Source organism: Hyperolius riggenbachi, chromosome 2, assembly GCF_040937935.1.
Source record: "Hyperolius riggenbachi isolate aHypRig1 chromosome 2, aHypRig1.pri, whole genome shotgun sequence".
Classification (NCBI taxonomy): Eukaryota; Metazoa; Chordata; class Amphibia; order Anura; family Hyperoliidae; genus Hyperolius; species Hyperolius riggenbachi.
Window position 1 is genome coordinate 352691635 of NC_090647.1, and position 26972 is coordinate 352718606.

Genomic DNA, 26972 nt, shown 5'->3' on the forward strand with positions numbered 1-26972 from the left:
GTGCCTGCAGTATAGATTAGATAGGTAGGTGCCCTGCAGTATAGATTAGAAAGGTGCCTGCAGTATAGATTAGATAGGTAGGTGCCTCGCAGTATAGATTAGATAGGTAGGTGCCTCGCAGTATAGATTAGATAGGTAGGTGTCCCGCAGTATAGATAAGATAGGTGCCTGCAGTATAGATTAGATAGGTAGGTGCCTCGCAGTATAGATTATAGGTGCCTGCAGTATAGATTAGTTAGGTAGGTGCCCTGCAGTACAGGTTAGATAGGTAGGTGCCCTGCAGTACAGGTTAGATAGGAAGGTGGCTGCAGCGGTGGGGAGAGCGGACATAGTAGTTAATACTCACCTGTCTTCCACCGATGCTCACAGCTTCCATCTTCTTCCTGTTCCGACATCTGTGTATTGGTAACAGCACCCCCTGTGGTGACATGCGGTCACGTCATCACAGGGGGCGCTGTTACCAATATGTCAGATGCTGGGAGAGGAAAGAGATGGAAGCTGTGAGCATCGGCGAAGACAGGTGAGTTTTAACTACTATGCCCGCTCTCCCTACCTCCGCAGAGGGTCTCTTCAGGGGCCTGGGGCGATTGCCGCACTTGCCACCCCCAAAAGCCAGCTCTGCTTATGTAATCCCTTGGTAGATTTATAACTGTGCCATGAGATGAGCTGTGAAGCTACAGTCTTAATTTAAGATGACATACTTAAAATGTAGCTGAACAAGCACTTATATAAACCTACTTACACAGCTCAGAATAACATTGATGAGGCAGCACTGTTCTATGCCAAACATTATGTGATTTGTTGCAGGCAAAACTGCTCATCTGACATATGGTTTCCAGCTACGGTTGAACTAGTGTCTTTTAAGCAAACGTGTGAAAAATCTGCTTACTAAGTGAAATGCCTGTATAGTTATGAGTGATAAGGATATATCAGACGCTGGCCTTTTCTCTTTTTTTTGCCTTTTTTCTTGTGGCCTGTGGGTCTTATAATTCATATGTAAAATCTTAACTTCACATTTATGAGCGCAAAAATTCTGTTCCCTGCATTTGACTTAGGTTGTGAAACATGTATATGTTGGCGCTTTATAAATACAATAAATAATAATAATAATAATAATGTATCCTGCTTCCAGATGTCCTTTTAAAGAGGAACTCCAGTGAAAATAATTTAATAAAAAAAGTGCTTCATTTTTACCATAATTATGTATAAATGATTTAGTCAGTGTTTGCTCATTGTAAAATCTTTCCTCTCCCAGATTCACATTCTGACATGTATTACATGGTGACATTGTTACTGTGGGCATGTTATGTAGCTGTTTCTAGCTGCTCTGGCTGTTAGACAGCTCTAAACAGCCATTTCCTGTCTGTGAACATTGTTACATTGTGGCAGTTTGCCAGAAGTACCGCGGTATTCAGAGCCTCTTGTGGGAGGGGTTTCAGCACAAAATTAGTCACACAGCGCCCCCTGATGGTCTGTTTGTGAAAATCATTCTATTTCTCATGTAAAAGGGGGTATCAGCTACTGATTGGGATAAAGTTCAATTCTTGGTTGGAGTTTCTCTTTAAAATGATGGTTCGCAAATGAAACCAGAAATGACTGACTTCCATATACAAATTGTAGAAATGTTTTCTATACACAAGATCCTGGTTTATAGTTTTATCTCCCTCACAAGAACTATAGTACATTTATTAAAGATTTGTCTCTACAAATCTAGTAATTGAAGCCCACTAATATCACGTGATTAGAAATGGTCACGACTGGCCAAAGGGCCAGCTTAGGTAGAGGGGAAGGAACAGGCATGATTTATGACTTGGCTGAAATCTACTCTCCCTGTGAAGAACCTGAAGAAGTGACATAGTCCCGCAAAACACATTGTCCTTTGTTTTTGTGCAATAAAATTAAATCTTTAGCTATAGGTCTTTTTTAAATAGATTGCATTTGAACTGAATTGAGTTTTCAATAAAGAAATATAGAAAAATACAGTACAATCAATAGTGTTCTCTCAGGAAACAGGATCCCCTTCTTTAGAACAGTATAGTCCTATGAAAAACAATCAGTGCACCTCTAAATATATATGATACTATACACAGTTTTTACAGTGGTTTGCAAAAGTATTCGGCCCCCTTGAAGTTTTCCACATTTTGTCACATTACTGCCACAAACATGAATCAATTTTATTGGAATGCCACGTGAAAGACCAATTCAAAGTGGTGTACACGTGAGAAGTGGAATGAAAATCATACATGATTCCAAACATTTAAAAAAAAAAAATAACTGCAAAGTGGGGTGTGCGTAATTATTTAGCCCCCTTTGGTCTGAGTGCAGTCAGTTGCCCATAGACATTGCCTGATGAGTGCTAATGACTAAATAGAGTGCACCTGTGTGAAATCTAATGTCAGTACAAATACAGCTGCTCTGTGACGGCCTCAGAGGTTGTCTAAGAGAATATTGGGAGCAACAACACCATGAAGTCCAAAGAACACACCAGACAGGTCAGGGATAAAGTTATTGAGAAATTTAAATAGGCTTAGACTATAAAAAGATTTCCAAAGCCTTGAACATCCCAAGCGATCATTCAGAAATGGAAGGAGTATGCCACAACTTTAAACCTACCAAGACAAGGCCGTCCACCTAAACTCACAGGCCGAACAAGGAGAGCGCTGATCAGAAATGCAGTCAAGAAGCCCATGGTGACTCTGAAGGAGCTGCAGAGATCTACAGCTCAGGTGGGAGACTCTGTCCATAGGACAACTATTAGTCATGCACTGCACAACGTTGGCCTTTATGGAAGAGTGGCAAGAAGAAAGCCATTGTTAACAGAAAAGCATAAGAAGTCCCGTTTGCAGTTTGCCACAAGCCATGTGGGGGACACAGCAAACATGTGGAAGAAGGTGCTCTGGTCAGATGAGACCAAAATGGAACTTTTTGGCCAAAATGCAAAACGCTATGTGTGGCGAAAAACTAACACTGCACATCACTCTGAACACACCATCCCCACTGTCAAATATGGTGGTGACAGCATCATGCTCTGGTGGTGCTTCTCTTCAGCAGGGACAGAGAAGTTGGTTGGAGTTGATGAGAAGATGGATGGAGCCAAATACAGGGCAATCTTGGAAGAAAACCTCTTGGAGTCTGCAAAAGACTTGAGACTGGGGCGGAGGTTCACCTTCCAGCAGGACAACGACCCTAAACATATAGCCAGGGCAACAATGGAATGGTTTAAAACAAAACATATCCATGTGTTAGAATGGCCCAGTCAAAGTCCAGATCTAAATCCAATCGAGAATCTATGACAAGATCTGAAAACTGATGTTCACAAACGCTGTTCATTTAATCTGACTGAGCTGGAGCTGTTTTGCAAAGAAGAATGGGCAAGGATTTCAGTCTCTAGATGTGCAAAGCTGGTAGAGACATACCCTAAAAGACTGGCAGCTGTATTTGCAACAACAGGTGGTTCTACAAAATATTGACTCAGGGGGCTGAATAATTACGCACACCCCACTTTGCAGTTATTTATTTGTAAAAAATGTTTGGAATCATGTATGATTTTCGTTCCATTTCTCACATGTACACCACTTTGTATTGGTCTTTCACGTGGAATTCCAATAAAATTGATTCATATTTGTGGCAGTAATATGACAAAACGTGGAAAACTTCAAGGGACCCGAATACTTTTGCAAACCACTGTAGGTAATACAAAGTATAGAAAATGTATAGCACATAGGTATAAAGTTAGCATACAGTGTAGCATGATTATACGTAGTATTCAGGTAGTATTAAGTATATCGTATTTATAGTATATATCGTAGCGTGATTGTACGTAATATTTAGGTAGTATCTAGAATAGCATATATATTGTATATATTGTATTTTTCTGAATATAAGACACTTTTTTTTTCGCCCAAAACTGGGGTGGGAGTCAGTGCATCTTATATTCCAGATACAATTCGGATTGGTGTCCATATCACAATTACTGCAGCGCCTGACAGCTCTATTGCCCGCCCAACTGGCCACCTGCACGCCCACCTGCACACTAACTTGCTCCATCTCCTGGCCCCCCGCTTGCACAGACGTCTGCACACGCATTTGGCCGCACGCCTGCATGCTCAATTGGCCACCCGCCCGCACACTTTCTTGCTCTATCTCCCGGCCCTTGGCAGTGCACCCGCCTGCTTATTTGGCTGCTCGCCTGCAAGCTCACTCATGTACTTAGACGTCAGCTCACTCACCTGGCCACAGACCCACTTGCTAACTTGTTTGGACACTTGTTCGTGCTCGCCCACTATGGCTCCTGTAATAGGGGGATCCATCACCGATCCAGTTGGCGCTGTGTCCCCTCCTGCTTGCATCCATCAGGTCAGCGGGGCTTGTTATGTGCATAAAGAGGCAGGGTTAAAGCGTTCCTACTGTGCCCTGTTTGTGCAGCTGGGAGAGTGTTCTCCACTCTGGTATGAGCAGTTGTGAGTACCCGAGTGGCTTCCAAATGGTGGGCTGTGACAGAATGGGTCACAGCCTTTGGTCAGTTTTGTCTGCATCTGCTGCTTACCAGTGAGAGTATGGTCTGCATGCAGTATGTGTGCAGGGCCTGTGTATCCTGTGTGCAATATGTAAAGCCTTCTGCAATGTGGAGTGTGCTCCATTGGGTCATGGTTTCAGTTGGGAGGGACAGCTGGAATAGGTTTTAGGGGTGTACTCCTTTGCACTCTTGCAGTTGTGGCCATAACTTTGCTATGTACAGTATTTTTGGATTCAAGGTTTATGCAGCTTGGTCTGCTTGCTCCCATCTGTCATAGGTGATTTAGTACCTGCAGTTATTTGGTGGCGCACACTTATCTTGATTTTTGAATTCTAACGTAGATAGGGACAGCTTGGGGGGGATCTCCATAAGATGCCCTTGCACTATAGACGCACCAGGTTTAGAATATTTTTCCCCCCGGTTTTTATCCTCTAAACCTCGTTGTGTCTTATATTCCAGAGCATCTTGTATTCCCAAAAATATGGTAGTTAGTATACAGTATAGCGTGTTTATACGTAGTTTTTAGGTAGTAAAAAATATATATCCAACATATAATACCATATACAGTTATAAAGTTAGTATACAGTGTAGTATGATTAAACATAGTATTTAGGTAGTTGAAAGTATAGCGTAGATATAGTTAGAAATAGTGTAGCGTGATTATAGGTAGTACATAGTGTAGCATGTATATAGGTAGTATATAGTTGTTATAACCCTTAATTAAACCCCCTACCAAATACAATGGGGGGGGGGGTCTAGTTTTCTAGATGAGATCATTTTTTGGGGCTATCCAGAGGTCTTGGTCCTTCTGTACCGCTATAAGAGTGAAGTATGGTGCAAAAAAGTCTGCTTTGGATTTTCAGTCCATAAAAATGCACTCAGTTGATTCTGGGCTCCCCCAGTACTCTAACATTGCGTCCGAGGCATAAGTATTTGGTAACCTATGCACGTGAGAAGTTGATGAATATGTTTTAGGATGCATGTTGTGGCCAGCAAACAACATGTGGGCATTATTTGCTTTCAAGGTAGCATGTTTGCAGAAAAAAATGGGTTTTTAAATTTTACTCCATTCTTCCAATCAAAATGAAAAAAAGTCAAATCATACCCCCTTTTTTTTAAATAAGTTTGAGGTGGAGGGGTTGTCTAGTTTTTTAAATGAGGTCATTTGGGAGGATAGTCAATGCTCTTGTACCTTTTGCCTTGCTAGAAATGAACTATGGTGCAAAAAAAGAAAAAAGTTGCTTTACATTTTTGGTCTTCTGAAACCCAAATACATACAATTTTTCCATGACATCTAATAATACCAAATTGGAAATAAATACACAAATTTAGTGTCTCTACACTCAAGAGACATTTAAAAAAAAGTTTTAGCAAAAAACTTGACTCCCCTTTGTGGAGAAACCTATTTTCTTCAACGCGTTAAGTTTTTATGGATTTGTTGTTTTTCTTTTGTTTTTTTTTTTTGTTTTTGTAATGTGTGGGATTAAATGTTTAAAATTGCAAATATATATATATATATATATATATATATATATATATATATATATATATATATATATATATATATTTGAGACATTTCGTTATTTTTAATGTTTTCCTCCTTTCTATGTTAACAAATAGTCACACTTTTGCCCACAATCACGACTCTGTTTCTGATGTATTGTATAGCAGGATGTATTGTATAGCAGCAGCGAGCAGAGCTTACCTTCTTCCTCCACTCGCTGCGTCACTTCTTGCAATGCCGCCCTCCAAAGTATAGAAGCTCTCCGCTCGCTGCCGCTATACAATACTTTAGGTTTTGCACAAGTAGCTGGAGGAGGAGCGGGGACGGGGCACCCAGGTGAGGGAAGGGGGCAACCCCCCTCCCCGCCGACTGCTGTCACCCCCATCCTGGCTGCTACCCCCTCCAGCATGGCGGCCCCCTCTCCCCCCATGGCTGGGCATACGTTTCCATGGACTGGAAACATATGCTGCAAAAAAAGCATTTTTTGATAAAACAGGGAAGAAAAAAAAAGATTTAGAAAAATGGATCAGTTTAAAACGGTTCCGATCCTGAACTGAATCCTGAAGTGTGGACCTAGCCTTAGGGCCCATTTCCACTAAGGATGAATGCGGCCGAATTTGCAGCGTTTCCCCGCAGGTGAGTTGGGCAGGGGAATGCTGCCTATTCCTGCTATGGCTTGCCGTCCAAATTGTACTGCATTGCGATTCTGGATGACATATTGCAGTTTCCCACCGCACGTACCTGAATCCCTATAGCCGTGTATGGCACAGCTAAGCGATTCTGGCTGCAGCTTCGCAGTAGCACAGGTACCACAGCCGAATCGGAAATTGCCAAGGTACTTAGTGGAAATAAGCCCTAATGCTGGGCATACACAGTAAGTTTGTTTCCTTATCAATCGAGCCGCTGATGGCTCGATTGATAATATATCCGACAGGTCCGATGACCCGCCGGATAGATTCCCCGCTCGATCCCCGCGGGCGGACAATAGCGGGGAATCGAGCGGCTGATAAGGCATGCCCGTGGGGACGAGCGGGAATCGATCCGCGTGGAAGAGCGATGACGCGCCGGCGTCGAGCCGCTGGCTCGATACCGGCGCAGAAACTTACGATGTATGCCCAGCATAAGACTTTTACAGTGTCAGTATTGATGAAATAAGGGTATAGATGAAGCATCACTCAGTTTGATTAAAAGGCAAAATTGTTGCCCTCTGTTGCATGAAAACAAGGTAAATGTTTCTGTTTGGATACTTCAGCTGTTTGTCTCGAGAAATCCTGCTTTTTAGGTAAACCTGAGTAAGCTCAATTGTGTAGTTATGTGATAATGCTAGATCCCAATCTTGGCAGCATAGTGTTTACCAGGTGAGCGGAATATGTCAGACTTAAATAATCCCTTTAGATTTATGCTGATATTGTGCTTTAGTTACTCAAGCATATTACATCAGATGTTTTTCTGTGTATATTGCATTGCTGTGACATCATACTGTATAGCACACGGCAAAACCACATAGAAAATCTCAAGGGAATAGCTTCTATTAGGTCAGCCAATGCTTTGAAGATGAAACAGTAGGTATTAAATTACACCTGCTTGAAGGAAACAAAACACTTAATGTTTCAGTGTGTGCCAGTGACAATAAGTAAAAGCAACAAAAACCAACGCTGATGTTTGAGTGTGGAAGAAGTGCTAAAAGGATGTAATACAGATCTAGTAGAATCTCTTTATGGTAGACTTCAAGGGACCTGACCAAGTTGTTAACAATATTGGAAGTTTACCATAATAGGTCATACATTGGATATTCATACAGGCACATGGTCGGGATCTGATGATTGAGTTTACTATAGCCAGAGGTTTACTATACAGTAGAATCCCTATATAATAAACTCAAAGGGACCAGGAAAAGTAGTTTACTATAGCAGACGTTTACTATATCAGAATTTGTCATACATTGTATGTCAGGCTTGTCTAGTCAATGACTATAGGTCAGGCTGTATGCCCAAATGACTGACCTATAGCCCAGCCCGTAACACCAGCACAAACTCCTACCTAGCATAGAACTACAATAACCCTGCAGGTAGATGTAGCATACAGACTGACAGATAGTATCCACCAAACAGGACCAATAATAATCATACAAGGCACAGTATCACAAGTATAATAGTCACCTGAGGCCTGGAGGATGAGGCAATCCAGATGAGAGTCAGATGACTGTAAAGCAGGAGTATGCAGATCAGGCACTTTAGTGATAGCGTGGTCAGTACTAGCCAGATGTCAGTCCAGGCAGCGTTCTTGTAAGTCTTTATCCAGGCAGAGGTCGATCCAGGCAGCAAACAGACAGAGTCCAGGTACAATAGCAGAGTGTGCAACCGGTAATCCAATAGTACGTGGTCAGGATACAGGCAGAGTCGGCACCAGGGAATAAATCTAGAGTAAGCGTGGTCAAGATACAAGGCAGAATCGGTAACAGGAGTCAAAAGGTTTTGTGAATCAAATGTTGATTCATGCAATACCTTTAATGACTTACTGAACATATTTCTCTTGCAAAAAAACTATTATCGTTAGTTATAAAGGGTAGAAAACTGAGAGCCCAATATAGTGTAGTATGTATTGGAAGATGGGGAACGTAATGTGAAACGTAAGTCAATATACTTACAAACCAGGGTTACCTCCAAGGCAACCACTGAAAAGGCAGGTGGGGAGAACAAGCCTGTCCCCACTCAGGATTAAGACGTCGCTCTCTGTGGATAGGGAAAATAGAGGGTGTAACACCCTTCCACCAAGGGTGGAAATCTTGACATGTGGAGATGTACAGAGGCGCCAGTAGGATAAAAGTCACTAAAAACGTTTAAAACATTCGGGATGCGGTGGTGGACCAGCCAACTCAAAAAGGACGAAAGTACTGTCAATTAAAGTAGTAGACAATTTATTCACAAACTCCTATAACAGGAGTTTGTGAATAAATTGTCTACTACTTTAATCGACAGTACTTTCGTCCTTTTTGGGTTGGCTGGTCCACCACCACATCCCGCATGTTTTAAACGTTTTTAGTGACTTTTATCCTACTGGCACCTCTGTACATCTCCACATATTACCGTTAGTTATTTAGGTTCTAAGTAAATCAACTTATGCACACTCATTCATGTAAAGCATCAACAAGTTAATTTATGTGTTTTGTTTGTGTGCTTTCCTGACCAGCCTCTTCAGGATAACAACGAGCCAAATCCATACGCAAAGATCTATCTGTTGCCGGATCCTCAGAAGACAACAAAGAGGAAAACCAAAGTAGCCAAGAAAACATGCAATCCAACATATAATGAAATGGTAATCTTTCACCGCATATTGTATTGCAGCCATGCCATAGTGGTTATGTGGTCACAATATCTAGTTTCTGGATGCTCTAGTGAGCTGCTAGCAATCGATTAGCATTATGAGCAACTGTGAGAGCTTTCAGGTGGTGAGCTACTAAACCTTGGCAAGAGTCACTCATCAGGTGCTGGGTATGCATATTCATGCCTCCTAACATGACTCTAGAGGAGTTACGAGTGTTGTTTAGAATGCTGCAGTCCTAGCATAGAGAAGTGGGCAGATGCCTGACAAGGGGAGAAGGCCACATACTACACTACATAATATGACAGTGAAGCACTGTGACAATTGCACTACAGAGCTGATCAAGTTAGCACTAGCTCTACTCAAGTCAGGGCTGTGGAGTTGAGGAGTCGGAGTAATTTTTGGGTATCTGGAGTTGAAAAATTTTGGAACCAACTTCACAGACCTGGTAAGTATTAGACTAAGGAGTCTGAGTACCTGGAGTCAGTAGTTTCAGAAACTGAGGAGTTTGAGTTGAAATATTTTTGGACCGACTCCACAGCCCTGGCTCAAGTATTTACTTGCATGTATTGTATTGACGTGACATATCTGTAAATGTGAGCTAGCTGAGCTATCACAGGGCATTATCTCCACCACCAGTAAGCATATTTGCACGTATTGCTAAAATGTCTCGGTAAGGATGCTTAACTCACTGATCCATAATGCTGAAAGCTGAGGTCCCATTCAAAAATAAATGCTCTCACTTGACACGTACGGCTTCTATCATGTGCATTGCAAACTAGTTTTTCTCTATCTACAAATCTCGTCTTATTCAAAGGAGTGTCCCTTCTTTTGCCAAATCCTGCCTCAGAGCTTGCTCTTATGTGTTGGACCCTATACCCAGCTAAGAATTGATAGGTTTGCCCAATATTCCTGCCTTAAACATCAATGACCAGCAAGATGCATTGCATTTTTAACCTATTTACCCAGACATTCTAACAATAATATACACTTTGGGGCTGATTTATTAAAACCGTACAAGGAAAATAGGGGCAAAACAGGTGCAGAAGTGGAGAATTTGCTCAAAGGCATGATCAGGTCTATGATCTGGACCTCTGCTCCATTTTGGCTTCCTGGATCATGCTGGAGCCCACCATTCCCACACAGGGTCCCTTTGAACATATCTGACCAGAGCTTGATGGATATGCACTTGTACAGATGTGTACAAGCACAGCCATACTGCGCATGCATGAGTATAGTCCTTACATGTCCAGTAGCACAAAGCTTTTCCTTGATGCACAAGTGGCTTTGTGCTACTGGGCATGAGCGGTATTATACTCACTTGCGCTCAGTGCGGCCACTCTTGTGCACAGACTGGAGCTCGACTTTGAAGAAGGTTCCCGGGTAGGAAAGGTAGGCTTCACGAGAGTCTACAATGCCTCTGGACCATCCAAAGGCTTCCCACTACTTAGTTGAGTATCTATTTTTTTACCTTTTGTTTCTTCATAGGTTTGACAGGTTTAGAGCCTGCAGAATTGTGTAATTCATATAGTGCCAATGAAAATGTTACTTTTTTTCATATTTTTTAACTCTTCTAATATTCTTTTGCAGCTTGTCTATGATGGTATTCCTAAAGGAGATCTTAAGCAGCGTGAGATTTGGCTGTCAGTGTTGAGTGAGGAAGGATTTTGGGAAAACATTCTGCTTGGGGAAGTCATTATTCGACTTCGGGATCTGGACCTCAGCCAAGAGAAGACACATTGGTTCAAGCTTGGTTCTGCCAACCTAGGAAGTAATTGAATAAGCTTAAGAATGTATCTAAAAGAAACTACATGTGCCACCTCATGGGTGACTTGTATCTGCAATGACTGATCTTAATGTTATAGTAATCTGAAACAAGCTCAAGGAGTTTTCATTTTAACTGATAACAGATATTTAAATATATTATATATTTTTTCTCCAAGGGAATTCAGAAGACTACAGTAATTACAGGATTCCTTCTAGAGAAGGGTTACAAAGACTGGAGATACATCAGTACCTTTATTAAGTTTACCTTGTGTCAAGGGAACATAATTAGTAGAGAAAATCACTTGAAAGTCGGTCCCTCGTTTTACTGGTTGGATCTACAATTATTTTGATTTTTGTTTTTTTATTTTATTTTAAAGTATAAATAGACTTGTTTATGGCAAGGTCTTGGGCTTGCTGTTCCGGAAATCTTTCTGAAAATTGTGCATTTTGAGAGGTTTGATTATTGGTAAATATAGGTTTACTTTTTAATGGAGTGATAAGTATTTTGTTTAAGCATACTTTACATTTGGTTATAATACTAACTCTGTATTTATTTAACGTCCATAATTAGCTTTCAGTCATGTTCATACAGATTCATTTTTGGTAGAAAGAGAGTTTGAAGAAAAAAAGAGGGGGGAAAATAAGCATTTAGGTGAAAAACCACTCAATATAGCCTCAACTTATTTACTTTATACTTGCATCTGTTTTCAGTTGTTTCTAATGTAAGACTGATGATTAGTCACACAAATCTATTTTCCCATGGGATGTGTAGGACACTTGGAATTACTGATTCTTTTTCAAGGGTACCCACTATTTCCTTAGTAGGACTGTATTCTGATATGTATATATGCAAAAAAAAGAAGTGTCACTATATGCAAAGACATGTAATAATAGTAAAGGACAGTATCAAGGGGACCATTTCATGGATCTTCAGGACAGATTAATTTTTTACAGCCTGGTAATGGTACTCATGTGATGCCAAGCAATGTAACTGCCAGGCTGCTGACTAATATACTAATAATTGTACTTGAAATAACTGAAGCAAGTTAGCATTTGCCTTGTGTAAATGTTGCTAAGTAATACCTACAAGCCATGACATAGTCTCACCTTACAATATGTAGAAAACTCAATATTCTAGACTTACAAGTTGGGTCACTAATTGGATCGTGTATGCTGTGTGCCTGTAAACTTAAAAGAAATTGCTTCCCAAGGAGAGCTGCTTTAATGAGGGCAGTAGTTTATCTGCTCTGTTACTGACATGAAAAACAATTTTATAATAATGTGTACTGTATGTGCTGAATAAAAGACTTGACTTCTACTTTACGCAGTGTGTGTTATTATTTCGGTGGCTTTGTCAACTGCTTGCTTAATTTGTTAAAAAGGAACTGTAGTGAAAATAAAGTAATGAATAAAATTGCTTTTTTTTTTCTTACAATCTTAATTTATAAATTCATTCATTTATAATATTAATTTATAAGTTCAGCACAAAATTGGGAAGAAATGAATGAAAGGCACAGGAGAGGGTGAAGTTGGGCACATTTCCCACTGGTAACAGCATACATCAGACAGTGGGGTTGTATGATATGTGGGAGGAAAAAGAAAGTCAAGAGGTAGCAGTCAGAGGTAAACCTAGGAACACTGGTCTGTGAGTGAAGTGGCAGCTCACTGCTCTACCAAGCTTAAAGATAATCTGTACTCTAAAATTCTTGCAATAAAAAGCATACCATTCTATTTATTATGTTCTCCCGGGCCCCTCTTTGCTGTTCATGCCACTCCCTGCTGCAATCCTGGTTTGTAATTGCCAGTTTTAGGCAGTGTTTACAAACAAAAAACATGGCTGCTAACCAGCATGTGATAGGCTGAGAGAAGCTCAGTCTGACTCACACAGAGCCTGCAGGGGGCGTGGAGAGGGTGTGTATAACTTCTACCTATCACAGCAGAGCAGCACATTCTTGCCATGAGCCGACAAAGCTGACAAAGGAAAGATTAGATTATATAACAGAGATAATACAGTCACTGTGCAACTAGGAACGGCTGCAGTAAGACAGACCACATTAGAACAGGTATAGGAACTTATAGGTTAGAAGAAATAAGGCTGAAAATTTTGTTACAGAGTCTCTTTAAGCACTTCAGTACCAGCGGTCTCTAGCGCCTTAAGGACCAGAGACGGCTGGTACAAAAAATGCAGCCTACCGACGTTACACCGCATGGACATTCCACTACCGCAGATCACGCCACTCTCCCTTCGCTGAAACTCACTTTCTCTGCCATCGCTATGACGGCAGAGCTTTGTCAGCCGCTCAGGAGCCAATTTCATTGGCTCCTGACCCTGTGATCAATGTGTACCAATGAGATTGGCTTGCAGTGATCACGGGTAAAATCAGCTCCTGACCAGCTTACGGAGCTCTGCTGTTATGCTGCCTACAGCAGGGCAAGTGGGCTGTAGCGGCAGCCTGGCAGAGATCATTGGTAATAGATTTAAATTAGCGTGCTCCAGAAGCGGTTAAAGAGGAACTGTAAAAAGAATTGGAATTTTTTTTCGACAAAAGAAGGAATAGAGAGTGTGTTATGAGAAAAAGAAGAAGGGATAAGCAAAAGAGAGAATCATCTTACACTTTCATTGTGGTGTAGAAAAGGTGCATCATGCAGTACGGGAGGAGTCATGTTTACTACTGGCGCACAGAGCTGGAGGGTTTTGTTTTTTAATTTCCTTAGTTGAAGACATGTCCCTTTTTTATAGAAACCCTTATTTATTCAGATCACTTAGGGCCCTGTTTCACACTGAAAATTGCTGCAAAATCATCCCTATTTTGCCGCAATTACATTTGCAAGTCTCGTTTAGGGAGGGATTCTCATTGCCTGCATGAGAATTGTAAATGCAATTGCAGCAAAATTTTAAAGGATTTTCAGTATGAAACAGACCAGTTTTCACACTGCGTTATTTTCTGCTATTTCTCCCTTGCTATTTTTTTGCACTCCACTAGGCTGCTACACCACTGCTGCGTCTGATCCAATAGTAATAGATTATGTTACTGATATTTAAGGCCCAATATCTCAGCACATATAATCCCCACACACTCCTTTTTGAGGGTAGGGAGGGGAAAAAAAACTACGTCTGCCAAATTGCAGAGTGCACAAAGGTAGGAGGTATGAGTGGTGAGATATTGGGGCTTAAATTACATTATACAAATCGAGAAGTAAGTGCATGTGATGTCATTACCCACAAGGTTGTGCATCCAAAGCGGAATTTTAATTAGGCCTCGGGCTAATGTCACTGAGTGGGAGGAACTTCACTTCTGCTGGATTACCAATTGTTGCAGGACTTTCTCCTCTGCAGACCTGGGGCTCGATTCACAAAGCGGTGCTAACCCAGTTAGAGACTTTAGGCGTGATAACCATTGCACCACGCTGGTGAAAAGCCAGTTTAGGCATGATAAGTTTAAATAAGATTAGATCACGCGCAAAGTCCCGCACGCAAAGCAGCGCCATTAAACTCTATGCAAAGTGCACCAGACTTTGCTAGCGCAAAACTTTTGATCAGCTGTGCACTGCGGTGGTAACCCAGTTGGTGCTTAACCACTTCCCGACCGCCTAACGCACAGGGGCGGCCGGGAAGTGGAGCCCGCAAGGACCAGCTCACCCACAGAGGCGGCGGTCCTTGTAAGGGCATGGGCGGAGCAATCGCGTCATCCGTGACGCGATCCTCCGCCGGCGCCTGTCACCGCTGACCCGCCGCAACAGGGATGTTAACCCCGCGACCGCCGCATACAAAGTGTATAATACACTTTGTAATGTTTACAAACTGTATTATACAGGCTGCCTCCTGCCCTGGTGGTCCCAATGTCCGAGGGACCACCAGGGCAGGCTGCAGCCACCCTATGTCGCACCCAAGCACACTGATTTCTCCCCCTCCTGCCCCAGATCGCCCACAGCACCCCTCAGACCCCCCCTGCCCACCCCCAGACCCCTGTTTGCACCCAATCACCCCCCTAATCACCCATCAATCACTCCCTGTCACTATCTGTCAACGTTATTTTTTTTTTACCCCCCCCCTGCCCCCTCCTGATCACCCCCCCCCCACCCCTCAGATTCTCCCCAGACCCCCCCCCCCCCCCCTGTTTACTGTATGCATCTATCCCCCCCTAATCACCTGTCAATCACCCATCAATCACCCCCTGTCACTGCCACCCATCAATCAGCCCCTAACCTGCCCCTTGCAGGCAATCTGATCACCCACCCACACCAATAGATCGCCCGCAGAACCGACGTCAGATCACCTCCCAAGTGCAGTGTTTACATCTGTTCTCTACCCTAAACACCCACTAATTACCCATCAATCACTCCCTATCACCACCTGTCACTGTTACCCATCAGATCAGACCCTAATCTGCCCCTTGCGGGCACCCAATCACCCGCCTACACGCTCAGATTGCCCTCAGACCCCCCCTTATCAATTCGCCAGTGCATTAGTTACATCTGTTCTTCCCTGTAATAACCCACTGATCACCTGTCAATCACCCATCAATCACCCCCTGTCACTGCCACCCATCAATCACCCCCTGGCACTGTCACCCATCAATCACCCCCTGTCACTGCCAATCATTATTAACAGCCCCTAACCTGCCCCTTGCGGGCAATCTGATCACCCACCCACACCAATAGTTTGCCCGCAGATCCGACGTCAGATCACCTCCCAAGTGCAGTGTTTATATCTGTTCTCTACCCTAAACACCCACTAATTACCCATCAATCACCCCCTGTCACTGCTACCTATCAGATTAGACCCCTATCTGCCCCTAGGGCACTCAATCACCCGCCCACACCCTCAGAATGCCCTCAGGCCCCAGCCCTGATCACCTCGCCAGTGCATTGCTTGCATCTATTCCCCCCTCTAATCACACCTTGAGACACCCATCAATCACCTCCTGTCACCCCCTAGCACACCTACCCATCAGATCAGGCCCTAATTTGCCCCGTGTGGGCTCCTGATCACTCGGCCAAACCCTCAGATCCCCCTCAGACCCCCTTTCGGATCACCTCCCCAGTGCATTGATTGCATCTATTTTCCCCTCTAACCACCCCCTGAGACACCCATCAATCACCTCCTGTCACCCCCCTTGCACTCCTATCCATCAGATCAGGCCCAATACAACCTGTCATCTAAAAGGCCACCCTGCATATGACCGGTTCCACAAAATTCGTCCCCTCATAGACCACCTGTCATCAAAATTTGCAGATGCTTATACCTCTGAACAGTCATTTTGAGACATTTGGTTTCCAGACTACTCACGGTTTTGGGCCCGTAAAATGCCAGGGAGGTATAGGAACCCCACAAACTGACCCCATTTTAGAAAAAAGACACCCCAATGTATTTTGTTAGGTGTATGACAAGTTCATAGAAGATTTTATTTTTTGTCAAAAGTTAGCGGAAATTGATTTTTTTTTTTTCACAAAGTGTCATTTTTCACTAACTTGTGACAAAAAATAAAATCTTCTATGAACTCGCCATACACCTAACGGAATACCTTGGGGTGTCTTCTTTCTAAAATGGGGTCACTTGTGGGGTTCCTATACTGCCCTGGCATTTTAGGGGCCCTAAACCGTGAGGAGTAGTCTAGAAAACAAATGCCTCAAAATGACCTGTGATTAGGACGTTGGGCCCCTTAGCGCACCTAGGCTGCAAACAAGTGTCACACATGTGGTATCGCCGTACTCAGGAGAAGTAGTATAATGTGTTTTGGGGTGTATTTTTACACATACCCATGCTGGGTGGGAGAAATCTCTCTGTAAATGGACAATTGTGTGTAAAAAAAATCAAACAATTGTCATTTACAGAGATATTTCTCCCACCCAGCATGGGTATGTGTAAAAATACACCTCAAAACACATTATACTACTTCTCCTGAGTACGGCGGTACCACATATGTGGCACTTTTTTACACCCTAAGTACGCTAAGGGGCCCAAAGTCCAATGAGTACCTTTAGGATTTCACAGGTCATTTTGCAACATTTGGTTTCAAGACTACTCCTCACGGTTTAGGGCCCCTAAAATGCCAGGGCAGTATAGGAACCCCACTAATGACCCCATTCTAGAAAGAAGACACCCAAACGTATTCCATTAGGAGTATGGTGAGTTCATAGAAGATTTTATTTTTTGTCACAAGTTAGCGGAAAATGACACTTTGTGAAAAAAAACAAAATCATTTCCGCTAACTTGTGACAAAAAAATAAAAACTTCTATGAACTCACCATACTCCTAACGGAATACCTTGGGGTGTCTTCTTTCTAAAATGGGGTCATTAGTGGGGTTCCTATACTGCCCTGGCATTTTAGGGGCCCTAAACCGTAAGGAGTAGTCTTGAAACAAAAATGACCTGTGAAATCCTAAAGGTACTCATTGGACTTTGTGCCCCTTAGCGCAGTTAGGCTGCAAAAATTGCCAATCATGTGGTATCGCCGTACTCGGGAGAAGTAGTATAATGTGTTTTGTGGTGTATTTTTACACATATCCATGCTGGGTGGGAGAAATACCTCTGTAAATGACAATCTTTTGATTTTTTTTTACACACAATTGTCCATTTACAGAGTTATTTCTCCCACCCAGAATGGGTATGTGTAAAAATACACCCCAAAACACATTGTACTACTTCTCCCGAGTACGGCGATACCACATGTGTGGCACTTTTTTGCACCCTAACTGCGCTAAGGGGCCCAAAGTCCAATGAGTACCTTTAGGATTTCACAGGTCATTTTGAGAAATTTTGTTTCAAGACTACTCCTCACGGTTTAGGGCCCCTAAAATGCCAGGACAGTATAGGAACCCCACAAATGACTCCATTTTAGAAAGAAGATACCCCAAGGTATTCTGTTAGTAGTACGGTGAGTTCATAGAAGATTTTATTTTTTGTCACAAGTTAGCGGAAATTGATTTTTATTGTTTTTTTTCACAAAGTGTCATTTTCCGCTAACTTGTGACAAAAAATAAAATCTTCTATGAACTCACCGTACTACTAACAGAATACCTTGGGGTGTCTTCTTTCTAAAATGGGGTCATTTGTGGGGTTCCTATACTGTCCTGACATTTTAGGGGCCCTAAACCGTGAGGAGTAGTCTTGAAACGAAATTTCTCAAAATGACCTGTGAAATCCTAAAGGTACTCATTGGACTTTGGGCCCCTTAGCGCAGTTAGGGTGCAAAAAAGTGCCACACATGTGGTATCGCCGTACTCAGGAGAAGTAGTATAATGTGTTTTGGGGTGTATTTTTACACATACCCATGCTGAGTGGGAGAAATCTCTCTGTAAATGGACAATTGTGTGTAAAAAAAATTAAAAAATTGTCATTTACAGAGATATTTCTCTCACCCAGCATCAGTATGTGTAAAAATACACCCCAAAACACATTATACTACTTCTCCTGAGTACGGCAATACCACATGTGTGGCACTTTTTTGCAGCCTAACTGCGCTAAGGGGCCCAAAGTCCAATGATCACCTTTAGGCTTTACAGAGGTGCTTACAAATTAGCACCCCCCAAAATGCGAGGACAGTAAACACACCCCACAAATGACCCCATTTTGGAAAGTAGACACTTCAAGGTATTCAGAGAGGGGCATGGTGAGTCCGTGGCAGATTTCATTTTTTTTTGTCGCAAGTTAGAAGAAATGGAAACTTTTTTTTTTTTTCGTCACAAAGTGTCATTTTCCGCTTACTTGTGACAAAAATTAATATCTTCTATGAACTCACTATGCCTCTCAGTGAATACTTTGGGATGTCTCTTTCCAAAATGGGGTCATTTGGGGGGTATTTATACTATCCTGGAATTCTAGCCCCTCATGAAACATGACAGGTGGTCAGAAAAGTCATAGATGCTGGAAAATGGGAAAATTCACTTTTTGCACGATAGTTTGTAAACGCTATAACTTTTACCCAAACCAATAAATATACACTGAATGGGGGTTTTTTTATCAAAAACATGTTTATCCACATTTTTCGCGCTGCATGTATACAGAAATTTTACTTTATTTGAAAAATGTCAGCACAGAAAGTTAAAAAAAATCATTTTTTTGCCAAAATTCATGTCTTTTTTGATGAATATAATAAAAAGTAAAAATCGCAGGAGCAATCAAATAGCACCAAAAGAAAGCTTTATTAGTGACAAGAAAAGGAGCCAAAATTCATTTAGGTGGTAGGTTGTATGAGCGAGCAATAAACCGTGAAAGCTGCAGTGGTCTGAATGGAAAAAAAGTGGCCGGTCCTTAAGGGGGGTAAAGCCCACGGTCCTCAAGTGGTTAAACTTATCACGCCTAAACTTATCATGCCTAAACTTATCACACCTAAACTGAGTTTAGGCGTGATAAAGGGCTTTTCACCAGCGTGCTAACTGTTAGCACCGCTTTGTGAATCAAGCCCCTGGTTTTCTATGACAAACCTGCCATCAGCTTCAAACTGGTGGTGAGTTCACTTCCATCTCTACAGCCATAGGTATGTGTTGTTGTATAAAAACACATACCTATGGCTGTCAGTCCTGTCCAGCAGTCAGTCTGGTCCAGCAGTCTTGTCCGTATTTGGTCTGGTCCAGGCCCCAACCTCGGAGGTTGGGGTCTGTTAACCTCATACCTGGGCATTTTGAATCTAGGATTTGCAGCATATAGTTCATATAGTTCATAGCGCAGTACATACAGAAAGATTAACTGTGCATGTGCTATATTGAGCAGCCTTGGAGTCCAGCACCAGCATCCACATGCCTTGGTGTGCAGTTTTCCCATTGGGACTTTCATGTTCTGATGCTCGGCGCCACCAGAAACTAGAGGGGAGAGCAGCAGCGACGCGTGTAAGCATGATGCTGGCTGCGGGCAGCATGGCGAGAGCACAGGCAGCCAGCAGTTGTGAGCAGCTGCAGTGTGTGTGTGGGTCTGTGTGTGCTTGTTTTAACTTTACTGTGGGGGGGGGGGGTGGGGGTGTTTGGTGGAAGGCATGTGTGATCTTTTATCTTGCTGTGTGTGTGTGTGTGTGTGTGTGTGTGTGTGTGTGTGTGTGTGTGTGTGTGTGTGTGTGTGTGTGTGTGTGTGTGTGTGATTTTTAAGTTACTGTGCCTGTGTGTGTGTGTGTGGGGGGGGGATAAGGTGTGTGTGATTTTCAAGTTACATGTGGGGGTGGTAAGAATGTAGGGAGCAGTGGTGTGTGTATTTTAACTTACTGTGTGTGTGGTGGGGAGTGATAGGAGAAGGTGTGTGTGTGTGTGTGTGTGTGTGTGTGTGTGTGTGTGTGTGTGATCTTTTATCTTGGGCTGCATACTCACTGCTCGAGAGGTCCAGCGATGCCCCCTTGATGGCCAATCGGTACCGATACCTCTTCCTGTTGGCGGGTTATGCATGAGGTCACGCAAAATACACGGCGGCAAGAGTGAGACCAGCGACTGCTTTTTTTACTTTGCGCTGTGTCATCGGGATCATAAAGATCCAATCCGCCGTGACGGTCTTTTATCATTGTGCAAAGCTAAGCGACGTTCGCAAGTCGTGCGCCTGTACCCACGTCGCGATGTCGTGTAAAAATGCTGGTCGTCGGGAAAATCAACAGGTGGGCACACAGCTTTAATGTGTTACTGTGTGTGGGGAAGGTGTGTGTGTGATTTTTAGCTTACTGTGTGTGTGTGGAAGGGTAGGAATGTGAGGAGCAGGGGTGTAAGTATGTGTGTGTAGTGAGTTTTAAAATAAAAAACAAACGGATACTTACCTATATAGAGGGAAGGCTCTGGGTTATATAGAGCCCCCCGTTCCTCTCCATGTCCCCGAATTCCAGCACTGTCACCCCCGTTTCAATTTGCCGACACGGGAGGCTTTGTGAGCCTGAGAGCTCCTGTAGATGGCCGCCTCCATCTGTCTTCAGGAGCTATTGGGTTCCCGAAGCCTTCCATAGCCTCTAACCGGGGTTACAGAGCTGCAACGAAGGGACCGTGAGAGAAATGGGAGGGCTCTGTAAGTTCAGACCTTTCCCTCTACATAGGCAAGTATCTTTTCTTTTTTTTTCCTGAAATTCACTCGAGGATTGCTTTAAGTGAACATTAATGTGACCAGTTACTTGCCTGGGGCTTCTTCCTGCCCCCAGAAGTCCTCCTAGTCCCTCGGCATCATTCCATGTTTATCTGTTCTTCTGCTGTCCCACTCCGAACGCACGATAGAGGATAGAGTTCACCTACCAGCACGATAGAGGAGGCATTAGCACGGGGCCGCCCATGCAGCAGTCGGAGGGGGACAGCTGTGGAGCAGAGCAGTGCAGCATGACAGCGAGGGGAACTTCAGGAGGCAGGAAGAAGCCCCAGGAAAGTATTGGCCACAATAATATTCACTTAATATTTCCTTTAATATATGTGTGTGTGTGGGGAGTACTGGGTGGGGCATACAAAAAATTGCTATGGGGCCCAGTCATTTCTAACTACACCCCTGGAGTAGTCCAACGTATTATCCCCTAAGAAATGGGTTCTGGTGGAACAAGAAACTACGATGTGTGTGTGGCCCCCGCGTTGGGCTGGGCAGATTGCTCAGATAATACTAGGAAAAGTTGGATCAACCCTATTAAGGCAGCAACTGTAGCATGAGGAGGCATCTTCCTACTCTGGGACCAATGTCCTTCCTGGGTAAGCTAACACCTCTCCATGCTAACCCCACCTTTCCCCCTTCTAATTGTATACCTTTTTTTACAGAATTGGCCAAATGAAAACTTGCCCAGAATCAAGGATTTTATTTTTCAGGGTGTGATTAAATCTCTAGATGGAATATACTGTATATGCTTAGAGAGCATGTTAAATTATCTAATTGGCAGTATTTTCAAATATGCCATTTTCAGAATTCTTTGAAGAGCAAATTTGGTAGGTCAAAACCCTTGACTTCTTTTGAGAATTTAATACTGTGAAATTCCACAGACACCTTGTTTCTCAACTATATAAGATGCAGTTCATGACATCCGACTCAAGGAAGATTGCATTTCAGGAGGACTGAGAGAGGGATCTGGGTGTGTCATTGGAAGAGGATCAATGGCAAAAAAATGTTCACACTAAACCATAAGGGTCCCTGATCGTCAATATCCACATGGGTTATAGAAATCCACTTGAGCAGGCACCATCAACGTATAAATAAGCTCTTTATTGATCACATGGATTAAAAGCAGTCAAACAACGACAGACCGCTGTTTGTTTATGGGTGGCAACTATGTTGCTAGGCGATGGTTGGGAGGTCCTAAGAAACCTATTGGTCGGCGCTATGTCTGTGGGCTATTCCCCTATTTTGGAGGCTGTATGCGTAGTCCGCCTATTAGATAGGCGGATTTTTGTACGTATTGTGTTCCAATATTATGACCGCCGAGCCGGTGTACAGCTGATTGGTCGGCGCTCTACGGCTGCTTTGGTTTACGTTATAGGACTCCTAGCTTAGCGTCCATAGGTCGCTAAGTAGAATGAAGCTTCGCTGATTGGTCGGCGGCTTCTGGGTAACACTAGCACGAACGTTCTTTCGCCTTATTGGTCGCGGGGTAGGATGAAGTTTTGATGATTGGTTCTGAGCAATACTAGCACGGACTTTCTTTCCCCTTATTGGCCGCGACCATACCAGCTTGAAAGCTGATTGGTCGGCAGCCTGGGTCCATTCGGACAGCGCTGTGTGTGCTTTACATGGCGGCTGAAGCGCGGTACCTCTGTGTCCAGGTGAGATACATGGCATGCTCTGTTGTTTATTAACTATTGTTTATTATTTTTTGTCACTTTGTAGATACTATGAGTATATTGTATAAGGATGGGAGGGACTAAGCTTGTCCTGTAAGTTTCCCATCAGGTCCTGTGAGATGGCGTCATCTGATTGGATGTTTTGAAACACTGCACTCTGATTGGTGGGCATTGGCTATATATTGTGTGGGAATGGAGTTTTTAATGTATTGCAGTTTCTTGACAACTTGACAAAGGGCATGAAGCCCGAAACAGCGGTCTGTCGTTGTTTGACTGCTTTTAATCCATGTGATCAATAAAGAGCTTATTTATACGTTGATGGTGCCTGCTCAAGTGGATTTCTACAATTTTCAGCCCCAGTGGTGTGGAGAGCTGTGAGCTGAGGCACGTCGCTGAGTCTTCCAGTGGATGGGTGCTGCTCTACAACCAGAAATAGTTTCCACATAGGTTATAAAATTCTCTCCAGATGGTACAAACACCCCACCCTTTTGCATAAAATTATCCCCTCAGTGCCTGAAATTTGCTGGAGATGCGGAGCAGACAAGGGGTCTATTTTTCATATTTTCTGTCGTGTCCTTTGATAGCGGCGTACTGGAAAAAAAGATGCATACGCTTATCATGCTCCAAAGTATGTTTCTCGCCAGCACCCTCCTTCATGACACACATGAATCCGTCAAATCATATAAAAAATCTGTAACCGTTCATTTGATAAATGCGGCTAGAGTATTGATACCTGCATGCTGGAAGTTGTTGACGCCTCCTGATAAATCTTGGATCCGGAAGGTGGATTCAATAGCAGCTTTAGAAGAATTGATTCTAACGTCCTAAGACAGGACTGAACAATATATCCTAACCTGGTTTGTTTGGGTGCACTTTGACACATGTAAAAATATAATGAATACCTGAAACTTACTTACCACACTACTTTTTCCCTTCTTTACTTTTCTCGCCTCAGGAAGGGGATTTGGTATAGTTGGGCTATGAGTAATTCCTGGCTAACCTATACTGGGGGCACCTATGCCTGGCTAACCTATCCTGGGGGTACCTATGCCTGGCTAACCTATCCTGGGGGCACCTATGCCTGGTTACCTATCCTGGAGGCACCTATGCCTGGTTACCTATCCTGGGGGCACCTATGCCTGGTTACCTATCCTGGGTGCACCTATGCCTGGTTACCTATACTGGAGGCACCTATGCCTGGTTACCTATACTGGAGGCACCTATGCCTGGCTACCTATACTGGGAGGACCTATGTCTGGCGAACCTATACTGCAGGCACCTATGCGTGGCTTACCTATACTAGAAGCACCTTTGTCTGGCGAACCTATACTAGGGGCGCCTATGACTGGCTAACCTATACTGGGGGTACCTGTGCCTGGCTACCTATACTGAGTGCACCTAAACCTGGCTACCTACCTACCTATAAGGAGTCTGAGGGTTTTTTTCGTGGGGGGCGCACTGTAAGGCTATAATGCGTGGTGCAAATTGATGCTGTGCGATCATTTCAAAAGGGGGGGGGGGCCCTAGGTGTCCAACTGATTGTTTTTTATTAATATACCTGAAAGGTTCTAGGCTTCATTTTTAAGTGTATTCAGTATAGTGCACTCTTTTCATCCATTTTTTTGGGTATTATTAGTATTTTTCTGTTATACACATAATGTGTCACAGTGATCTGAGCCTTTGGCATGATGTGTCACGACTTCAAAAAGGTTGGGAACCACTGGAATAGGGGCTATACTTAAATTAAACATACAAGGGAAGGACAAATATATGTAAACACTTAGCAAAACACTTGCCTTAATTTACAGTGGCTTGCAAAAGTATTCGGCCCCCTTGAAGTTTTCCACATTGTGTCATATTACTTCCACAAACATGAATCAATTTTATTGGAATTCCACATGAAAGACTAATACAAAGTGGTGTACACGTGAGAAGTGGAACGGAAATCATACATGATTCTAAACATTTTTTAATAATCAATAACTGCAAAGTGGGGTGTGTGTAATTATTCAGCCCCTGACTCAATACTTTGTAGAATTACCTTTTGCTGCAATTACAGCTGCCAGTCTTTTAGGGTATGTCTCTACCAGCTTTGCACCTCCAGAGACTGAAATCCTTGCCCATTCTTCTTTGCAAAACAGCTCCAGCTCAGTTAGATTAGATGGACAGTGTTTGTGAACAGCAGCTTTCAGATCTTGCCAAAGATTCTCGATTGGATTTAAATCTGGACTTTGACTGGGCCATTCTAACACATGGATATGTTTTGTTTTAAACCATTCCATTGTTGCCCTTGCTTTATGTTTAGCGTTGTAGTCCTGCTGGAAGGTGAACCTCCGCCCCAGTCTCAAGTCTTTTGCAGACTCCAAGAGGTTTTCTTCCAAGATTGCCCTGTATTTGGCTCCATTCATCTTCCCATCAACTCTGACCAGCTTCCCTGTCCCTGCTAAAGAGAAGCACCCCCAGAGCATGATGCTGCCACCACCATATTTGACAGTGAGGATGGTGTGTTCAGAGTGATGTGCAGTGTTAGTTTTCCGCCACACATAGCATTTTGCATTTTGGCCAAAAAGTTCCATTTTGGTCTTATCTGACCAGAGCACCTTCATCCACATGTTTGCTGTGTCCCCCACATGGCTTGTGGCAAACTGCAAATAGGATTTCTTATGCTTTTCTGTTAACAATGGCTTTCTTCTTGCCACTCTTCCATAAAGGCCAACTTTGTGCAGTGCACGACTAATAGTTGTCCTATGGACAGATTCCCCCACCTGAGCTGTAGATCTCTGCAATCCGTCCAGAGTCAACATGGGCCTCTTGACTGCATTTCTGATCAGCGCTCTCCTTGTTTGGCCTGTGAGTTTAGGTGGACGGCCTTGTCTTGGTAGGTTTACAGTTGTGCCATACTCCTTCCATTTCTGAATGATCGCTTGAACAGTGCCCCATGGGATGTTCAAGGCTTTGGAAATCTTTTTGTAGCCTAAGCCTGCTTTAAATTTCTCAATAACTTTATCCCTGACCTGTCTGGTGTGTTCTTTGGACTTCATGGTGTTTTTGTTCCCAATATTCTCATAGACAACCTCTGAGGCTGTCACAGAGCAGCTGTATTTGTACTGACATTAGATTACACACAGGTGCACTCTATTTAGTCATTAGCACTCATCAGGCAATGTCTATGGGCAACTGACTGCACTCAGACCAAAGGGGGCTGAATAATTACGCACACCCCATTTTGCAGTTATTGACTTGTAAAAAATGTTTGGAATCATGTATGATTTTCGTTTCACTTCTCACGTGTACACAACTTTGCATTGGTCTTTCACGTGGAATTCCAATAAAATTGATTCATTGATCATGTTTGTGGCAGTAATGTGACAAAATGTGGAAAACTTCAAGGGGGCCGAATACTTTTGCAACCCACTGTGTATGCTTGCTAGAGTGGAGTTTGTTGGGTGGTGCTTTGTTGCATAATACAACTAATGATATCAAAGCCCTGGTGTAGGTTTGTGCTTTTATAACTAGAAAGGCACATCCACTTGATCCACAGGCACAGATACTGTGATGTGATATAGGACCTGGTGGTGCAAGACAAAGTGCTGGAAGTCTTAAATGGTTGAAGTCCTCTTTGAAGACGTAATATATCATGCTCCATGTTAAATGACTTTAAGGGAATAAGGGCTTTGTCACAATTTAATGCAAACTGCGGTGCTACATAAGTGCAATAGCATACAGCCTAAGTCAGAGGGTATACACACACACACACCACCTAGTCAGAGTTAAGAGGTGGCCATACATAATTTTTCAGCCTGATCGACCATCCAATTTGATAAGTTTATTGAATTGTATGTAAATTGGTGTTTCTCAATTGACAATTCGACCTATTTTTGGCCAAAATTTGTTGAATGTACCAGTCGAGCATGCTGGGACCTTCTCAGGCTTTCAAGTCTCCCCCTGAGCTCTGGAAACGCCAGCTTCCAGGGTAGCCCCACCCCCCAGCTTCTAGGGTAGCCCCCCCCCCAGCTTCCAGGGTAGCCCCCCCCAGCTTCCAGGGTAGCCCCCCCCAGCTTCCAGGGTAGCCCCGCCGAGCCTTTTCTGGTGGCCACCAAAGCTCTCTACAGTTGTTAATTCCATGCGGCCCACAGGCCGTAGCTGTGGTG

General features: G+C 43.3%; 1 protein-coding gene across 1 annotated transcript in view; it reads left to right on the plus strand.

Annotated features, from left to right (window-relative positions):
- Positions 1-12426, plus strand: part of PIK3C2B (phosphatidylinositol-4-phosphate 3-kinase catalytic subunit type 2 beta) — a 274534-nt gene extending 262108 nt beyond the window's left edge. The window contains exons 32-33 of the mRNA XM_068269615.1: positions 9210-9335; positions 10932-12426. Of these exons, the coding sequence (XP_068125716.1) occupies positions 9210-9335; positions 10932-11120 (315 nt within the window). The 3' untranslated portion in view covers positions 11121-12426. The remainder of the gene's footprint in view (positions 1-9209; positions 9336-10931) is intronic.
- Positions 12427-26972: the final 14546 nt, after the last annotated feature.